Source organism: Galeopterus variegatus, unplaced genomic scaffold (genome assembly GCF_000696425.1).
Source record: "Galeopterus variegatus unplaced genomic scaffold, G_variegatus-3.0.2 Scaffold2236, whole genome shotgun sequence".
In the NCBI taxonomy this organism is placed as follows: Eukaryota; Metazoa; Chordata; class Mammalia; order Dermoptera; family Cynocephalidae; genus Galeopterus; species Galeopterus variegatus.
Genome location: NW_007728347.1, coordinates 114,674 through 129,210, shown reverse-complemented (window position 1 = coordinate 129,210; position 14,537 = coordinate 114,674). Strand labels below are relative to the sequence as shown.

At 40.9% G+C, this 14,537-nt stretch overlaps 1 protein-coding gene and 1 pseudogene across 1 annotated transcript; one reads left to right on the top strand and one right to left on the bottom strand.

The window, feature by feature from the left end:
- Positions 1-754: 754 nt before the first annotated feature.
- Positions 755-12,900, bottom strand: LOC103597214 (IST1 homolog). Its single transcript, XM_008581034.1, has 7 exons — positions 12,866-12,900; positions 10,973-11,108; positions 7,817-7,997; positions 5,582-5,669; positions 5,005-5,088; positions 3,491-3,601; positions 755-1,033 (listed from the first exon to the last, which is right to left on the bottom strand). Exons 2-7 carry the CDS (start codon positions 11,058-11,060, stop codon positions 755-757), a joined length of 831 nt encoding a protein of 276 aa, XP_008579256.1. The 5' UTR covers positions 11,061-11,108; positions 12,866-12,900.
- Positions 5,677-7,335, top strand: LOC103597212 (annotated as a pseudogene).
- Positions 12,901-14,537: the final 1,637 nt, after the last annotated feature.

Below are 14,537 nucleotides of genomic sequence, written 5' to 3'. Positions count from 1 at the left end.
CTGGAGCTGGTTCATGTACATAGGTAAGGATGCGCGGGGGCACATCCCGCCGAGGGTTCGGATCCCACATACAGACCGGTTCCCGCTCACTGGCTGAGCGAGGTGCGGGCGCAACACCAAGGGTTGCGATCCCGTTGCTGGTCCCGGTCCGGTACGGGAGCGACACTGAGGGTTGCGATCCGTTGCCGGTCACAAAAAAAAAAGACAAAAAAAGGAAAAAAAAAAAAATTTAATGCCTATAGCTCTTTAGTTTTTACCTACTTGACCTCTCCAAATTTATGTATACAATGTTATGAGTTTTTATATTGTTTAACATAAAAGCAAATTGTTTGTACTATATATAATTTGAAAACATCTAATCTGAAACATGAGTCTAAATCACTATAAAGACTTCCAAATTTGTTTTTGTTTTGTTTTGCTTTTAAAAGATGACCAGTAAGGGGATTCTTAACCCTTGACTTGGTGTTGTCAGCTCCACGTTCACCCAGTGAGCCAACCGGCTATCCCTATACGGGATCCGAACCCATGGCCTTGGTGTTCTCAGCACCACACTCTCCTGAGTGAGCCACGGGCCGGCCCAAGACTTTCAAATTTGTCCAGCTAATAAAAATGTTCTTTGCAGTCTATACCATAGTATTGTTATGAGGTTGACGACAGACTATAGCCCTCTCTTTTCATGAGTTCAGTGTATAAACACATCAAATACCGGCTAAATGACTGCAAATATCCCCTGGCCTTAAAAACTTCACAAAGATCATTTTACTATTCGAAACGCCCAATGAGAAATATATTCTGACACTACCCGTAGTCCCATTCCAGATTCAGTTCTCCCATTCATACTGACCTGTCTTTCAGGAGGAAGTGATGGGAAACAAGGGACTGCAGATGGCACAGTTAAGGGCCCTAGTGTAGATACTGGTGATGCCCCACATGGATGACCAGTTCCCACTACAGTACCACCTCCTCTGCCGAGGGCATCTTTCTTGACATCCTCGGTAAATCCGGTACTGACCAGGTCTGCTGGGACTTCAGCCTAAGGCAAGAGGGTAAGAATTCCATCTGGTTCTCAATTTATTATACATTTGTTTATTGCTTACTCAATACATACCAAACACTCTTGGATGCACTGGAGAAGAAATGGCGAGCAAAGAGACATGGCTCCTGCCCTCATGAAGCTTATAGGCTAGTCAATGACAGTTAAAAGTGACCTTCAGGCTTTCTAGCCCACATGCTTCCTCCTTCTCTCTTTCAATAACTATGTTTTGAGTACCTTTGAGGTCAGGTACTATGGTACACCAATTAAGAGCAATTATACATAAATATGCATAGATATGACTACAAGAAAGTTTATAGAACGTTAGCAACTATAAGCCAGGAAGAGCACTGGGATGCAACATTGAACAAAACACACAAAAGTCTGGAGCTGCCATTCTGGTGGGGAAGACATAATAAACAAGATCAATAAGTGATACAGTATGTTAAAGTGTTACAGAGGAGAAAATACAGAGCAGAGAGTAGGGAGAAGGTAGTCAGCTAGGAAGGGCCTTTCAGAGAACATTTAAGCACAGACTTGAAAGAAGGGTCAAAGCAGGTATCTAGAGAACACAGAGTACTGGAAAGAAGTACAAAGGTCCTGAGGTGGGAATGTGCCTTATGTGTTTGAAGAAACCTTAGGAGGCCAGTGTGGCTGAGACAGAGTAAACAAGGGGAGAGTGGAGGGAATGAGGTCAGAGAGATGAAAGGAGAGTGGTATGGGTGGCCTCTTAAGGCATGGGAGAGACTTAGCCTGTTATTCTAAGTGAAATAAAAACCCACTGGAGGGCTTTAAAAGCAGAGGAGTGACACAATCTGACTTAGATATTAACATGATCTCTGACACCATACTGAGCATCATTTAATGGGGGAGCAGGAATAGAAGCAGGAAAACCAATTAAGAGGCTATTGCCATAATCCAGGCAAGACAGGACTGCTGGTTAGACCAGGGTACTGGCAGTGGAGATGGCGAGAAGTGGCAGAATTCTGGATATATTTAAAAGGTAGATAACCAGGATTTCCTGAAAGATTGGTTGGCGGGGGGTGGGGTGGTAGGAGTTGAGAGAAAGGGAAGAGTCAAGGAAGAAGATATCAAGATTTTTGCCCTAGCATAGAATTGCCATTAACTGTAGAAGAGTAGGGTTATGGAAGGAGTGAGAGCGCTTTCGGACTTGTTAAGTTTGAGATGCCTCTGAAACATACAAGTGAAGATGTCAAGAAGGAAGGTGGATGTATGAACCTGGAGTTTATATAAGCCTAGTGATATAGCTAATGATATACATATGGAAGTCCCCACCATAAAGATGGCATTGAAAACCATGAGCCTAGAGACGTGGGAAGAATGAGAAGATTTCCAAAGACTAAGCCCTTGGGCACATATGTAGTGGCATTTCATGTGGCTTTTACTTCTTCGAAGTCCCTTTCTGTATTGCTTAAATTTTTACAATGTGTCATTTTCAACAAGCTATTTAATTCTTTGGAAGAGAAAAAAAAAAAGAGTAAAAGAGTGCCCATCAGTAAACCACTAGGTGCAAAGCATCAGAAAAGATAAAGGTGCTCCTTGACCATAATCCAATATGGTACGTGCTGCACCAGCAATTTGAAGGCAGTGCAGTGGGAACACAGAAGATGGAATAGACTCCCTGTCGCTTCACACTTGCACTAAGCAGGAGGTTGGCACCCAAAAATGAGGCCATCTTCTATAAAGAAGTCACCAGAGATAGCCTAATCAATCACTACAACAAGTAGCTCCCCACATGAAATTATTTGAGAGGCATTAGAAATCCCTCTTGCACCAAGACAGTCCATGGCCCCCTTTTGGAGGCTTAATCCACCCTCTGTGATAATAATGATGATGACAAAAAGCAAAACTTGATTACATTTGTTATGTGCCAGTCACTGTTTTTATGTTCCGTATTCATATTAGCTCTTTTAATCATCTCAACAAACTTGTGACATAGGAATTATTTCTATCCCCCTTTTTACGGTCCAGAGAACTGAGTTTTTAAGACTTGCCTGGGGTCTCATAGTTAATAAATGGTGGAGCTAGGATCCGAATATGGGTTGTTTCACCCCTGAACCCATGCTCTTAACCAAGATAAATGATACTGCTTTGTGCCTTTGATCTTGTATCTTTTATTTCAAGTGTTTCTTATTAAAATGCAAAATAATGCCAAGACAAATTCAAGATCTTAAGAACTAAAAATGTTTTACCCTCTTCTGGATATAACACTTTAGGTACCTTCATCTTTGTTTTCTACTCTATCACTAACAACTTAGAAAGGTCTGTTAGAAAAAGTATGTGGGCAGAGAAGCAACACAAATTTTACCTGCTTCAGAATTCCAGAGCTACTCCAGCTACACAATTCCAGAAGCCACATCCCTAAGTAGAACAAATTTTTGGTGCATGACAGAAATCGCAGCTTTGAGTCAATTCTTTCTTCTTGGAAGTACTCACCATAACGGTTGCCTTAGATTTATAGGGCACATCATAGTTCTTAGCAATTTCTGTAAGGTATTGTTCCACTAGAACCTGGGGTAGAGTGTTCACATTCAATTTACACATTAGCTGTAAAATAAAGAACACAACAGATTTGGTCACATACATACTTGCAAAACAAGAAACAAAAACAGTTTAGGTGGTCTTTCAACTCTGAATCATTGTTCTTCATCTTTATTCTATTCTTTGTTGTTTAGGATTTTTTTTTTTTTTTTGTGGGTGGCTGGCCAGTCCAGGGATCTAACCCTGGACCTTGGTGTTATTAGCACGCAGTCTAACCACTGAGTTAACTGACCAGCCCTGAAATGTATAATTTTTTTTAAATTGTATAATTTAGGGGCCGGCCCGGTGGCGCACTGCTACAGTGCGCCGCTTGGGAGCGCGGCAGCGCTCCCGCCGAGGGTTCAGATCCCACATACAGACCGGCCGCTCACTGGCTGAGCGAGGTGCGGGCGCGACACCGAGGGTTGCGATCCCGTTGCCGGTCCCGGTCCGGTACGGGTGCGACACTGAGGGTTGCAATCCGTTGCCGGTCACGAAAAAAGACAAAAAGAAAAAAAAAATTGTATAATTTAACAAGAAGGAGGGGTCCTGCTTGTGTATCATGAGACAACCTTATCCTAGAGTGAAGGAACTTCAAACCAAGTGGAATAAGAAATAATATAAGAAAACATAAGAAATAATCATAAGAAAAAATGTTTTGAATCAAAAACTCTGATTTTGTGATGTGCTTTAATTACATCAGGGGTGATAGTCAACATATTTAATAAGCTGTAGAGCATGACACTAACCAGTCTGAATGGACACCCTGAATGACAAGAATGTCCACCAGCCTAAAACAACTGCTGCAGCCAGATCTCTGTGTTCCAGCTGAATGTCAGTCCTGAATTATACATGTGTGGTCATGATGCCATATGTTCAAATGCTGAAACTTCTTCTTTTTTTTTTTTTTTTTTTCCTTTTCGTCTTTTTTCGTGACAGGCAACGGATCGCAACCCTCAGTGTCGCCCCCGTACCGGGCCGGGACCGGCAACGGGATCGCAACCCTCGGTGTTGCGCCCGCACCTCGCTCAGCCAGTGAGCGGCCAGTCTGTATGTGGGATCCGAACCCTCGGCGGGAGGGCCACCGCACTCCCAAGCGGCGCACTGTAGCAGTGCGCCACTGGGCCGGCCCCAAAATGCTGAAACTTCTAAGTTTCATTAGCTTCCTTCATATTACTAGGCAAGTCACATTTAGGAAAATGTGTGCTTTCTTAAAAAAGAAATCAGCTCAGTTTTTCTGACTTCATCTTTTTTTTAAAGATCTGAGTTCCATTCTCTAGTCCAAGACCTTTATCCAAGTTGTTGGGCCTCCACTGCAAAACAGTTTCAAACACCTTTCAGTCTGTGCAAAATTATATGTTCTGAGTTTTCTAAGCTTTTCCCAGACTTCTTGGTTTAGAAAAATGTTGTATCTCTGGAGATGGTATTACCCGAGAGCTGACAGTTCCAATCTCATTGGTTCGACACAGTTGACCATATTCTTGGCTGTATTTTGCACATAGCTGATTAGATACCTGCAACAAATCATCATCAAGAAAGAAAGATAGGCAAAATTCATCAAGTTATGGCAAATTTGCTTTAGATGAAGAACAACTGAAAGCAAAAATAGCTTTCATGTTACCTCATTGGAATTATGTTGTTTTACCATCAAAATAACAATAACGAAACAAATGCTTGCTTTGTCTTTAAGTATCTGATAAATGTGAAATTTAAAACCTCTAATTCTAAACACCTTATAAATTATGACACTTCTTTCCAAAAGAAACCCAGTTTGAGTTTTGTTTTGTTTTATTTTGTTTTAGTTAAGGCTTATTCTTTTGTTGTTCTACCATTGTCATGAAAAAAGTATTTATTTTTCACTTAAAAAATAAGAAAAGAAAGTACTTTTTTGGTTATCCCTTAATATTAGAAAGTGTTCCTTAAATAATACTACAATTCCAAACAGGTAACACTAGCAACACCCTCACATACAATCACGACAAGGCAGTTAAAACTGGTTGAACTTACTATTTTCAACTCAGGCACCTGTGACTGCAATCGAGGAGCTGCCCAGATTAGTGTAGACATGGATTCAGCCAGACCAGAATCTAGTTCCCTAAGGAATGGACAAAATTATGTAACTCAGAGCTTTATGTTTCCCTCTTTTCCCTACTTCAAAGGTAGCTCATGGACATTGTTCACAATAAAAAGTTAAGTAAAATTTTTTAAAAACTAAAATTGGAATATAAGCCTACATGTAAATATATGTGTATACACACAGTTACATATAGATATACATATACAGACTGAAAGGAAAGATATCATAATTCTTATCTCCATATTTGGAGATAAATCTGATTGCTTTGCTCTGGTAGATAGTAACCCTACTGAATACACCTGCTGGCAGGGGACAAAGTATGTGATGTAGCTGCTGTAAGAAGATCTCACTATGCCTAATTTATTACAATAGGTTTAACAATCCTCCAGTTTTGCCTTGCTTGAACAACTTCTGCCAAAAAAATGCTTAGAAGGTATCTTAGTGGGGAATGTGCGGAATTCATTGTGGAGACCTTCTCCACTCAAGTAAGTGCCCCAGGTGCTGTAAGGAAACTTCAGCTACTGGAGTCAGTAGCCTGCAGGTTGATTACTGCCTGAAGGGTGTTGTGGGAAAATACAAGAAGATCAAGATCTCTTCCAAAATGCCAGTGTGCAAAGGACACTTGGGGCAGCCTCTCAACAGTTTCTGCCTGACTGATAGGCAGCTGATTTGTGGGATTCGTGCTATTTGTGGTGACCACAAGAAGCATGTCTTATGATCTATCAGGCTGGCTGGTTAGCTCAGGTGGTTAGAGCACAGCCTTGTAATACCAAGGTCAAGGGTTCAGATACCCATACGGGCCAGCTGCAAAAACAACAACAGCAAAATATAATTATGATCTATCAAAGATTCCTATGCTCAGGAAGGGATGTCTTTGAGTCCTTCTTCCAGGACTTTGAAACCTGGCTTTGGGAAGATGCCCTTTCCAGCATGGATACCTTGGAAACTACAACAGGAAATCCCTACAGTTAATGACTAAAGATTCAGATAAAGTGAAGGAGTTCTTTTGAGAAGTTACAACACACATTGGCTCAAAAGAAGAATAAAATCCTGTCTGACTTTGAAACCACGAACCTTGCGGTTAGGCAAGCCTGTGCCCCAGAGGTCAACAAACTCAACACCGTCTCGCAGTAGCAACGAATGGCCTTTAACATTACTGAGGCATTCAAAGGCCTGTCAGAACCCATCATATTCCTGCAATAGATGCAGGAGCTTAGGGAGAAAATCAAAGTAATCAAAGAAGCTCCTTTACCTCCCTCCTATTTGCCCACAGGCCTTTTAATGAAGAACTTTGATATCAGTTAATGGAAGGATACAAAACTAATTGATGTGCATAAACTTTGTTTGCCTCAAAACACTGGTACATTCATTAGCAAGATTCTCTGGAGCTTTTATCAGTTATTTGTGGTAGTCCTTCTGCTTGGCCTTCTTGCTTTTTCTATGGTCCTACCATACTCCTCGAATGGTCTTTATCTGATGAATTCAAAACTAGCAAAGACCATTTTTCAAACTTCAGTTCCTATCTGACTAAATCAGCCAATCTGTAGACATCAGTTTTTTTTTTTACTGGGAACAGGTGACAGAAGTGTTTTTCATTTTCAGTGAAAGATTCAAAAATTGTACTTTGGTGGTGCTGAACAGTGTGGCATAATTTGTGTGCAAATATAAAATACTTCAAAGGTAGCCAATGGACAAAGTTCATAAAACAAAAATAAATAATTTTTTTTAAAAACTGCAACTGGAATATAAACCAATATGTACAGGTATACATGTATACACACACACAGTTACATACATATACATACACATAAACATATACATATACATGTACAGAGAGAGAGAGACTGAAAGGAAATATACCAAAATTCTTATCTCCAAATTTGGTGATAATGGATTTTTTTTTTTTTGGCCTGTATTTTCCAATTTTTCTATTATAAGTTTATACTATATCCTTACGGCTCAGGGGAAAAAACACAACTATTTAATTTTCCTAAAAAATGCCTCCTTGGACTGACATATTCTCTTCAAGAAGGGGTAGTTCTTCCTATAAAAGTTAGAGACAGTGTTCCTTAATATTCCCAACAAGTTAGATCCCACCCCCGCTGGCTCACCAGGTGGGAGAGATGCCTTGTCACTTCTTTGAGTATGCAAAATGATGCACTCACTTTGTGGACTGAATCAAGCTAAACCGAGACAGCAGTAGGTCACAGTACAGCTCCAAAATCTCCATGGCCTCCACGAGGTAGTCTTCCTGGATAACGTGCTCCACATAGATCCGAGCTCGCTCATCCTTCCCAGCAGCCAGATAGTCTGCAACCTCCTTTCTTGCTTTCTGGGCCTGCTCAGCTATAGCACAAAGCACACAGAGAAAAATGAATGTGCAAAGAGGGGGTTGTTGAATAAAAAAGCAGGTTACACAATAATGTGAAACAATGGTTTTATAAACCAAACGAACAACACACACACTTAAAATATACTGTATATGGGGCCGGCCCGGTGGCGCACTGCTACAGTGCGCCGCTTGGGAAGTGCGGCGGCGCTCCCGCCGAGGGTTTGGATCCCACATACAGACCGGTTCCCGCTCACTGGCTGAGCGAGGCGCGGGAGCAACACCGAGGGCTGCGATCCCGTTGCCGGTCCCGGTCCGGTACGGGGGCGACACTGAGGGTTGCGATCCATTGCCGGACACGGAAAAAGAGAAAAAAAAAAAAATACTGTATATGCATAAAGTTGAGTGTTTCACATTAGGTCAGTGGCTCTCAAATTGTCATCCCCCAGATCAGCAGCATTATTATCTCCCAGGAACTTGTTAGAAACATGAATTCTTGGGCCCCACCCCAGAACACTGAATCAGAAACTCTGGAAGAAGAGTCCAGCAATCTGTGTTGTAAGAAGTCTGGTGGATTCTGACACCTATTAAAGATTGACAGGTAATCTTTTTTTTTTTTTTTTTTTTTTTTTTTTTTAAAAGATGACCGGTAAGGGGATCTTAACCCTCGACTTGGTGTTGTCAGCACCACGCTCACCCAGTGAGCGAACCGGCCATCCCTATATGGGATCCGAACCCGTGGCCTTGGTGTTATCAGCACCGCACTCTACCGAGTGAGCCACAGGCCGGCCCGACAGGTAATCTTTATTTTATTCTTTCAGCTTACCTTTGTTTTCTAAAATGTTCATTAGGAATATTTATTACTTTTGTAATAAAAAGATTAGTTATTTTTAAAAGGACAGTGCATGTAGGGCTTTGAATTTTAAAAAATGTTTTCATATATACAGTTTTATTTGATTCCTGTTAACACCTGTGTGAGATTTGTATGTTATCTCCATTTTACAGCTAAGAGGATTGAATACTTTGAGGAGTTAAACAGCTTGCCCATGATCACATGACTTGGAGTAATTGGTTGAGTTGAAGCTCAAGACCAAATCATCAGGCTGCAAATTCCTATGCCTTTTTACCACATTATGTCATAGAATGAACCAGTAGAGTCATGTTGGAGAGGTGACAAATGTAACCTGCCCCAGGGCAATCCAATGGAACAAGTAAAGTCTTACTATGTTGTTTTACCAACTGACGACTGAGCCTGGGGAATCTTTTGTGTCTTTTCACAAACGAGGAATACTTCAGAGCCTCGAAATTATACAAATATACTCTGTCTGTCTACCATACCCTACAGGTAATGTTCTAATCATAAATAGCAGTTACTCTGTTGCTACAAAACATATTGACATGAGATTGCATTTGAATCTGAGAAACACAAAGATCAGTACTTGGAAGGGAGTGTAGCCATGTCCAATCTGGGAAAATGTCCTTTACTCTAGACATGTCTGGGAAAAAACATCATGGTAGTACTGGAATTGTTTCAGATAAATGCTGAACTGCTTGTTTTACACCAATACCAATATCAGCAAACATTTATTGTGAGCCCAGGTAATAGTTTGTGATACAAATAGAACCCCCGAGTGATAGAAAGTCAAGATTATTATCTCCTTTTATTTATTTATTTATTTATTTTTTTCTTTTCTTTTGTGTGTGTGTGTGTGTGGCTGGCCGTCTTTTTTCTTTTTCTTTTTTCTTTTTCAGTAGGTGACATTGTCTCCTTTTAAAAAGGAATAAATTTAGATAAGGCAGGGCTAATTTGTTTTATTAATCTCAAGTCACTCAGGGACTCCATGTTTAAACTTTGTTTGTAAAAGAGAATAATATTTATCTGGATAATAATATGTATCACTGGATCGTCAGTATCAAATAAAAGAACATGTGGTCATACAGTTTAAAATTTACAAGTGCTGTGTACAACATCAATGCCATCCTCATTTTTCATGGTAACAATAATGGGCACCACTGGATTTGCCTAAATTTGTTTTGGGTACTTTCCTTAGGCCCCTATTATCTAAATACATAATGCCCAAACATCTGCAAGATTTGGCTAAAGAATGCCCAAAAATCAATTTGGAAGTTTGATTAACAGCTGCCTCCCTACCAACAGATTATGGTAATTCAATAGGACTATTTACTGAGCACTAAAAAAAAAATACATTTATGTGCAATGTTTATTTCACCTGAACTTTCCTGATAATCAGAGACCATCAGTTTTTCAGTTTATTGAGGGGTTAATGGCTCACATGACCCAGCAGAATGAGGAAAGAGCAAAAGGCAACAGAAAATAAGTCAGGGAGCATTCTGAACCATTTTTGGCCTGGACTGCTCCCCGATTAAAAAAGAAAGAAAAAAGGAAAAGAGAAGTCAGACTTAAGACAACACTTGTGAGCACTCCCCTGAACATGGGTGTAATACGGCTTGAGCTATCACTTGACAGAAGAAAAAAGGTAAAGACCTTCCAGAAAAATTTGCCCAGAGGGCTCAAGCTTAATGGCAATTGCACATTGGAAAAGACTGACTAGATAAAGTTCTCTGCCTTGATGTAGAGAAGTCCAGTAATCTGGACGTTGTTTTACATTTTAAACCTTTAGAACTTTTTTAAAAAAAATTAAACTTTTTATTTTGAGATAATCGTAGATTCACATGCAGTCTACATGTTGTAAGAAATAATATAGAGAGATCTAGAGTACCCCTTACGCAGTGTTCCCCAAAACTGTAGTAGAATATCACAATCAGGATACCGACATTGATAAAGTCAAGATATAGAACAGTCTTTGGAAACATTCTAAAGGAATTGATCTCCATAATAATCATTACCGCATTCCCACAAGTCAGAAGCAATACTGAAATTGCTAAGTGAGGTCTTAGGAGAAATATCACCATGGGGATTGCGCAGTGATCTGAGAGGCAGCTTGCCATGCTGCTTGGTGTATTTACTTACTTTTCTTTTTTTCCAGGAGTTTTAGGCGATTGATAACCAGTTGCAGGTTAACCCGAAGGCGATCAGCTTTGAAGGTAGAGCTGAACATTGTTTCACCACAAGACACAGCAGCTCACAAATCACCTTGCTGAGCAAGCTTCCCAGAGAAAAAGAAAGTTGTCAGTTTTATTGGGGGGCTCCAGTTTTTCTGTACCCGCTTTATTCATTCCACAAGCCATGTAAAGAATTCGTGGCCGCCTAATGATGGCCTGAATACACTTGCTTCTCTAGGGACCAATTTCCCAGATATGATTCTTACAATTCAAATAAGGGTTAGGTTTCCTTCAGTTTATTCCAATCGTCAGTGTTTTTACTGCAGCCTTTGAGAGTTCCGCAGGAAGTCTCTGACAAAAATGAAAATCTTTGGCAAGTGTCTGAGGAAGTAGGCAAGAGAGGAAGATCCCCCTCCCCAAATGATGTATTCCTCACTTACGGAGAAATTGTAAGAGTTCCATATGAAATATTAATGAATTTAAAAGGCAAATCTTGAGGCCGGCCCGGTGGCGCACTAGATTAGTGCGCGGCTTGGGAAGGGCGGCGGCGCTCCCGCCGGAGGGTTCGGATCCCACATACAGACCGGTTCCCGCTCACTGGCTGAGCGAGGCGCGGGAGCAACACCGAGGGTTGCAATCCCGTTGCCGGTCCCCGGTCTGGTGCGGGGGCAACACTGAGGGTTGCGATCCGTTGCCGGACACGGAAAAAGACAACAACAACAACAACAAAAAAAAGGCAAATCTTCTTTGGAATTTGGGAAGATCACAACATTAAAAGCATATGGAAATGAAGACAGAATTGTTCAGAGAATATAAAACAGAAACTTGAAAGTTGTGTATTTCTACATTTGGACATTTAGAAAAGCTTTTTGAAAAATAATCTAATACCAGGCACTAACACATTTCTAAGGAAAGCTAAATCCACGAAATATTTCTATAATTTCAATGTATACTAGGGATTAGTTGTCGTTTCAGCCATTGGCACCCAAAGATGAAGTTCCTTTCCTAAAATGACACCTTTACATGCTGAAGCATACAAGCAAGAAGACATAACAGTATAAAAAAAAGCCACCTATTTCTTTTGTTATGACACACATGGTTTTCCAAGTTACCAGCGCTTCTCTCTGGTTTGATCCCTAATCTCAAAAAGAGTAGAGACAGTTTTCTAAGTCTCCCTTTCCTGTACTACAGGTCTAGAAATGAGGAACTAGGCAACACAGAGAACTGGTTTGAAACTCCTGCCTGCGTAGGGAGAAGAATAACCCGTCTGACAGGGTTTTATAGTTGTTTTCCTTCCAACAGAGTAGCTTGAGCTCTGCCATCACAAATATTCAATCTAAACAGAATAAAGGAATTCAATAGTAATCCAGGGAAAGGGTAGAAGTGGACAAAACAGATGAAGTTTAACTTTTCAGTCCCCAAATATTCCAAATACCTTTAAAAAAAAAAAAAAACTCCTTTATTTTATCAGTTCTTAAAATTTGGTAGAAATAAAAAACTCAGTGAAAGAAAATGAAGGACTTTCAGATGATAGACTGAAAATAGATAGCTATCATATAGACAAACTAGACAAGAGTACAGGCAAGGAAAGGGGAGCAAAAGAATTAGCAAGCAAAATCTCCCAGTATGGGATATCTTTGTGAAGTTTCATTCAAAGACTATTTATTGAGCCAGTTACAAGGATAAGAGCCTGGGTTTACTTAATATAAATAACTTAAATAGGGAATTACCCACATTCCAGAGAATAATATAGAATTTTGGAGAAATTAGGTTACTTTTTGTTATTTTAGTGTCCTATATGTAAAAACTGTATTACTTATCACTAATATTCCCGTCAAACTGTGTCTATGGAGCTTCCTACCGTCAAGATGTATGACCAAAGAAATGAAGATTGCTCGGAGTAAAAGCTCTGGAATAGGATACAGCAAAGATATGAGCCTCTCTTCTGCGACTGCAACACCAAACCAGGAAATCACCTGTGTTCCACCAATCAGAACATCCTGTTTTTTAAACGGACACGTCACTATGTTAATGGCTGATAGCCAAAAAACCTTTTTTTAAAAATTTTTCAGTTACATCTACCTGTGCCTGCTCTTTCAACTTTGTACGAAAACCAGCTCTCTGAGTATATATTTTGATCAGGGAGAAACTGGCTATCCTAGACTGTACCTGGATGGTCAGAGGGTCTCTATCTTGGCAATTTTAATGCCAGTTTAGTGAGCTAAGGGATGAACTAGAAACCGGAATGCCAGTTAGCTCTAAAACGAATTCACTGAGTGACCACAGAACTTCCTTCTTGGTCAAATTGAGAGAGAGGGAGACTGTCAGGAATAGTACTAACATATTGGCTTATTTTTTCACTTCACAAAATGTTCGGAGAGCTCTTCTATCTACATTTTACTCCCACTCCTTCAGCTGGTTCAAGCGCCTTATTTTGCGGTAGTAGAAACCAAAGACTAAAGTGGCAAAATGACTTTATTAAGATCAGACACCTACACAGTAGGGAGCAGAGACTAGCCAGTACCTTTTCCCCACCCAGCCAATAATTTTTTAATCAAACAAAAATCAACTATTCATTAAACGTAGATTGCAAAAACTAAAAAGAATAAATCCTCTCAGAACCCAATCTCTCCCATGGTCAAACTTATTTTTGCTCAGTTTTTTTTTTTTTTTTTTTCCTTTTTGTCTTTTTTTGTGACCGGTAATGGGATTGCAACCCTCGGTGTAGCGCCCGGACCGGGACTAGCAACGGGATCGCAACCCTCGGTGTCGCGCCCGCACCGCGCTCAACCAGTGAGTGGACCGGTCTGCATATGGGATCTGAACCCTCGGTGGGAGCGCCGCCGCGCTCCCAAGCGCCGTACTCTACCGAGTGCACCACTGGGCCGGCCCTCAGTTTTGTTTGTTTTTGCCGAAAGTAAGCATAAATATTTTTTTTACATAATTGTAATTCAAACACAAACTCAACTGGCATTTATTTTTGTTTGCACTTAATCAGATGTTCATGTTATTATGAAGTCGACTAGTTAATTTGTAATGAATGGTGACCTAATATTTCGTCGAGTAGTCAAGCCTTCTTCCCACTAAACCAAGCTGCTTCCCACTGTACTAAACCCCTTCCTCTCATTCCCCACAAACTTTTAGGTCTCCCTCTACTTGCTTCACCTTCCCCTAGATCCTGGGTGAGGTTCACTTATCTCTCTCAGGCCCATTTCTCAACTCTTAAAGAGCTCGGATCTCCATCCTGCGTCCCCAGGAGGGATTTCCTTATTCCTGGGTCGCCTCGGGATCCCCCGAGGTTCCCAAAAGAAGGTTTCACAAGACCGAGGTCCAGGAAATGGGGATCGCTGATGGCCACGCCCCAGGGCTCTGTTTGGGAACCCCCTAGAGTTTAGTGAAGTGAAAAGATTGTGGGGTCATTGTGGGGTCAGAGGGAGGGCGCCGGGCTCAGCCCTCTTCACGTGATCTGGTCCCAGGGGGAGGAGTTTGTTTTCCCACCAGAGGGGGGCGCTGGACGCGACCCCTCCCCCCCC

Bases quoted from the DNA above. Each gene is read 5' to 3' on its own strand.
- LOC103597214 (XM_008581034.1), bottom strand. From the start codon at position 11,060: ATGTTCAGCTCTACCTTCAAAGCTGATCGCCTTCGGGTTAACCTGCAA. The intron at 3,602-5,004 runs GTAATACCATCT...TTTATTTTACAG, and splicing joins TTGGAACTGTCAGCTCTCGG to CTAATGTGTAAATTGAATGT. The intron at 1,034-3,490 runs GTGAGTACTTCC...CTCTTGCCTTAG, and splicing joins AATCTAAGGCAACCGTTATG to GCTGAAGTCCCAGCAGACCT.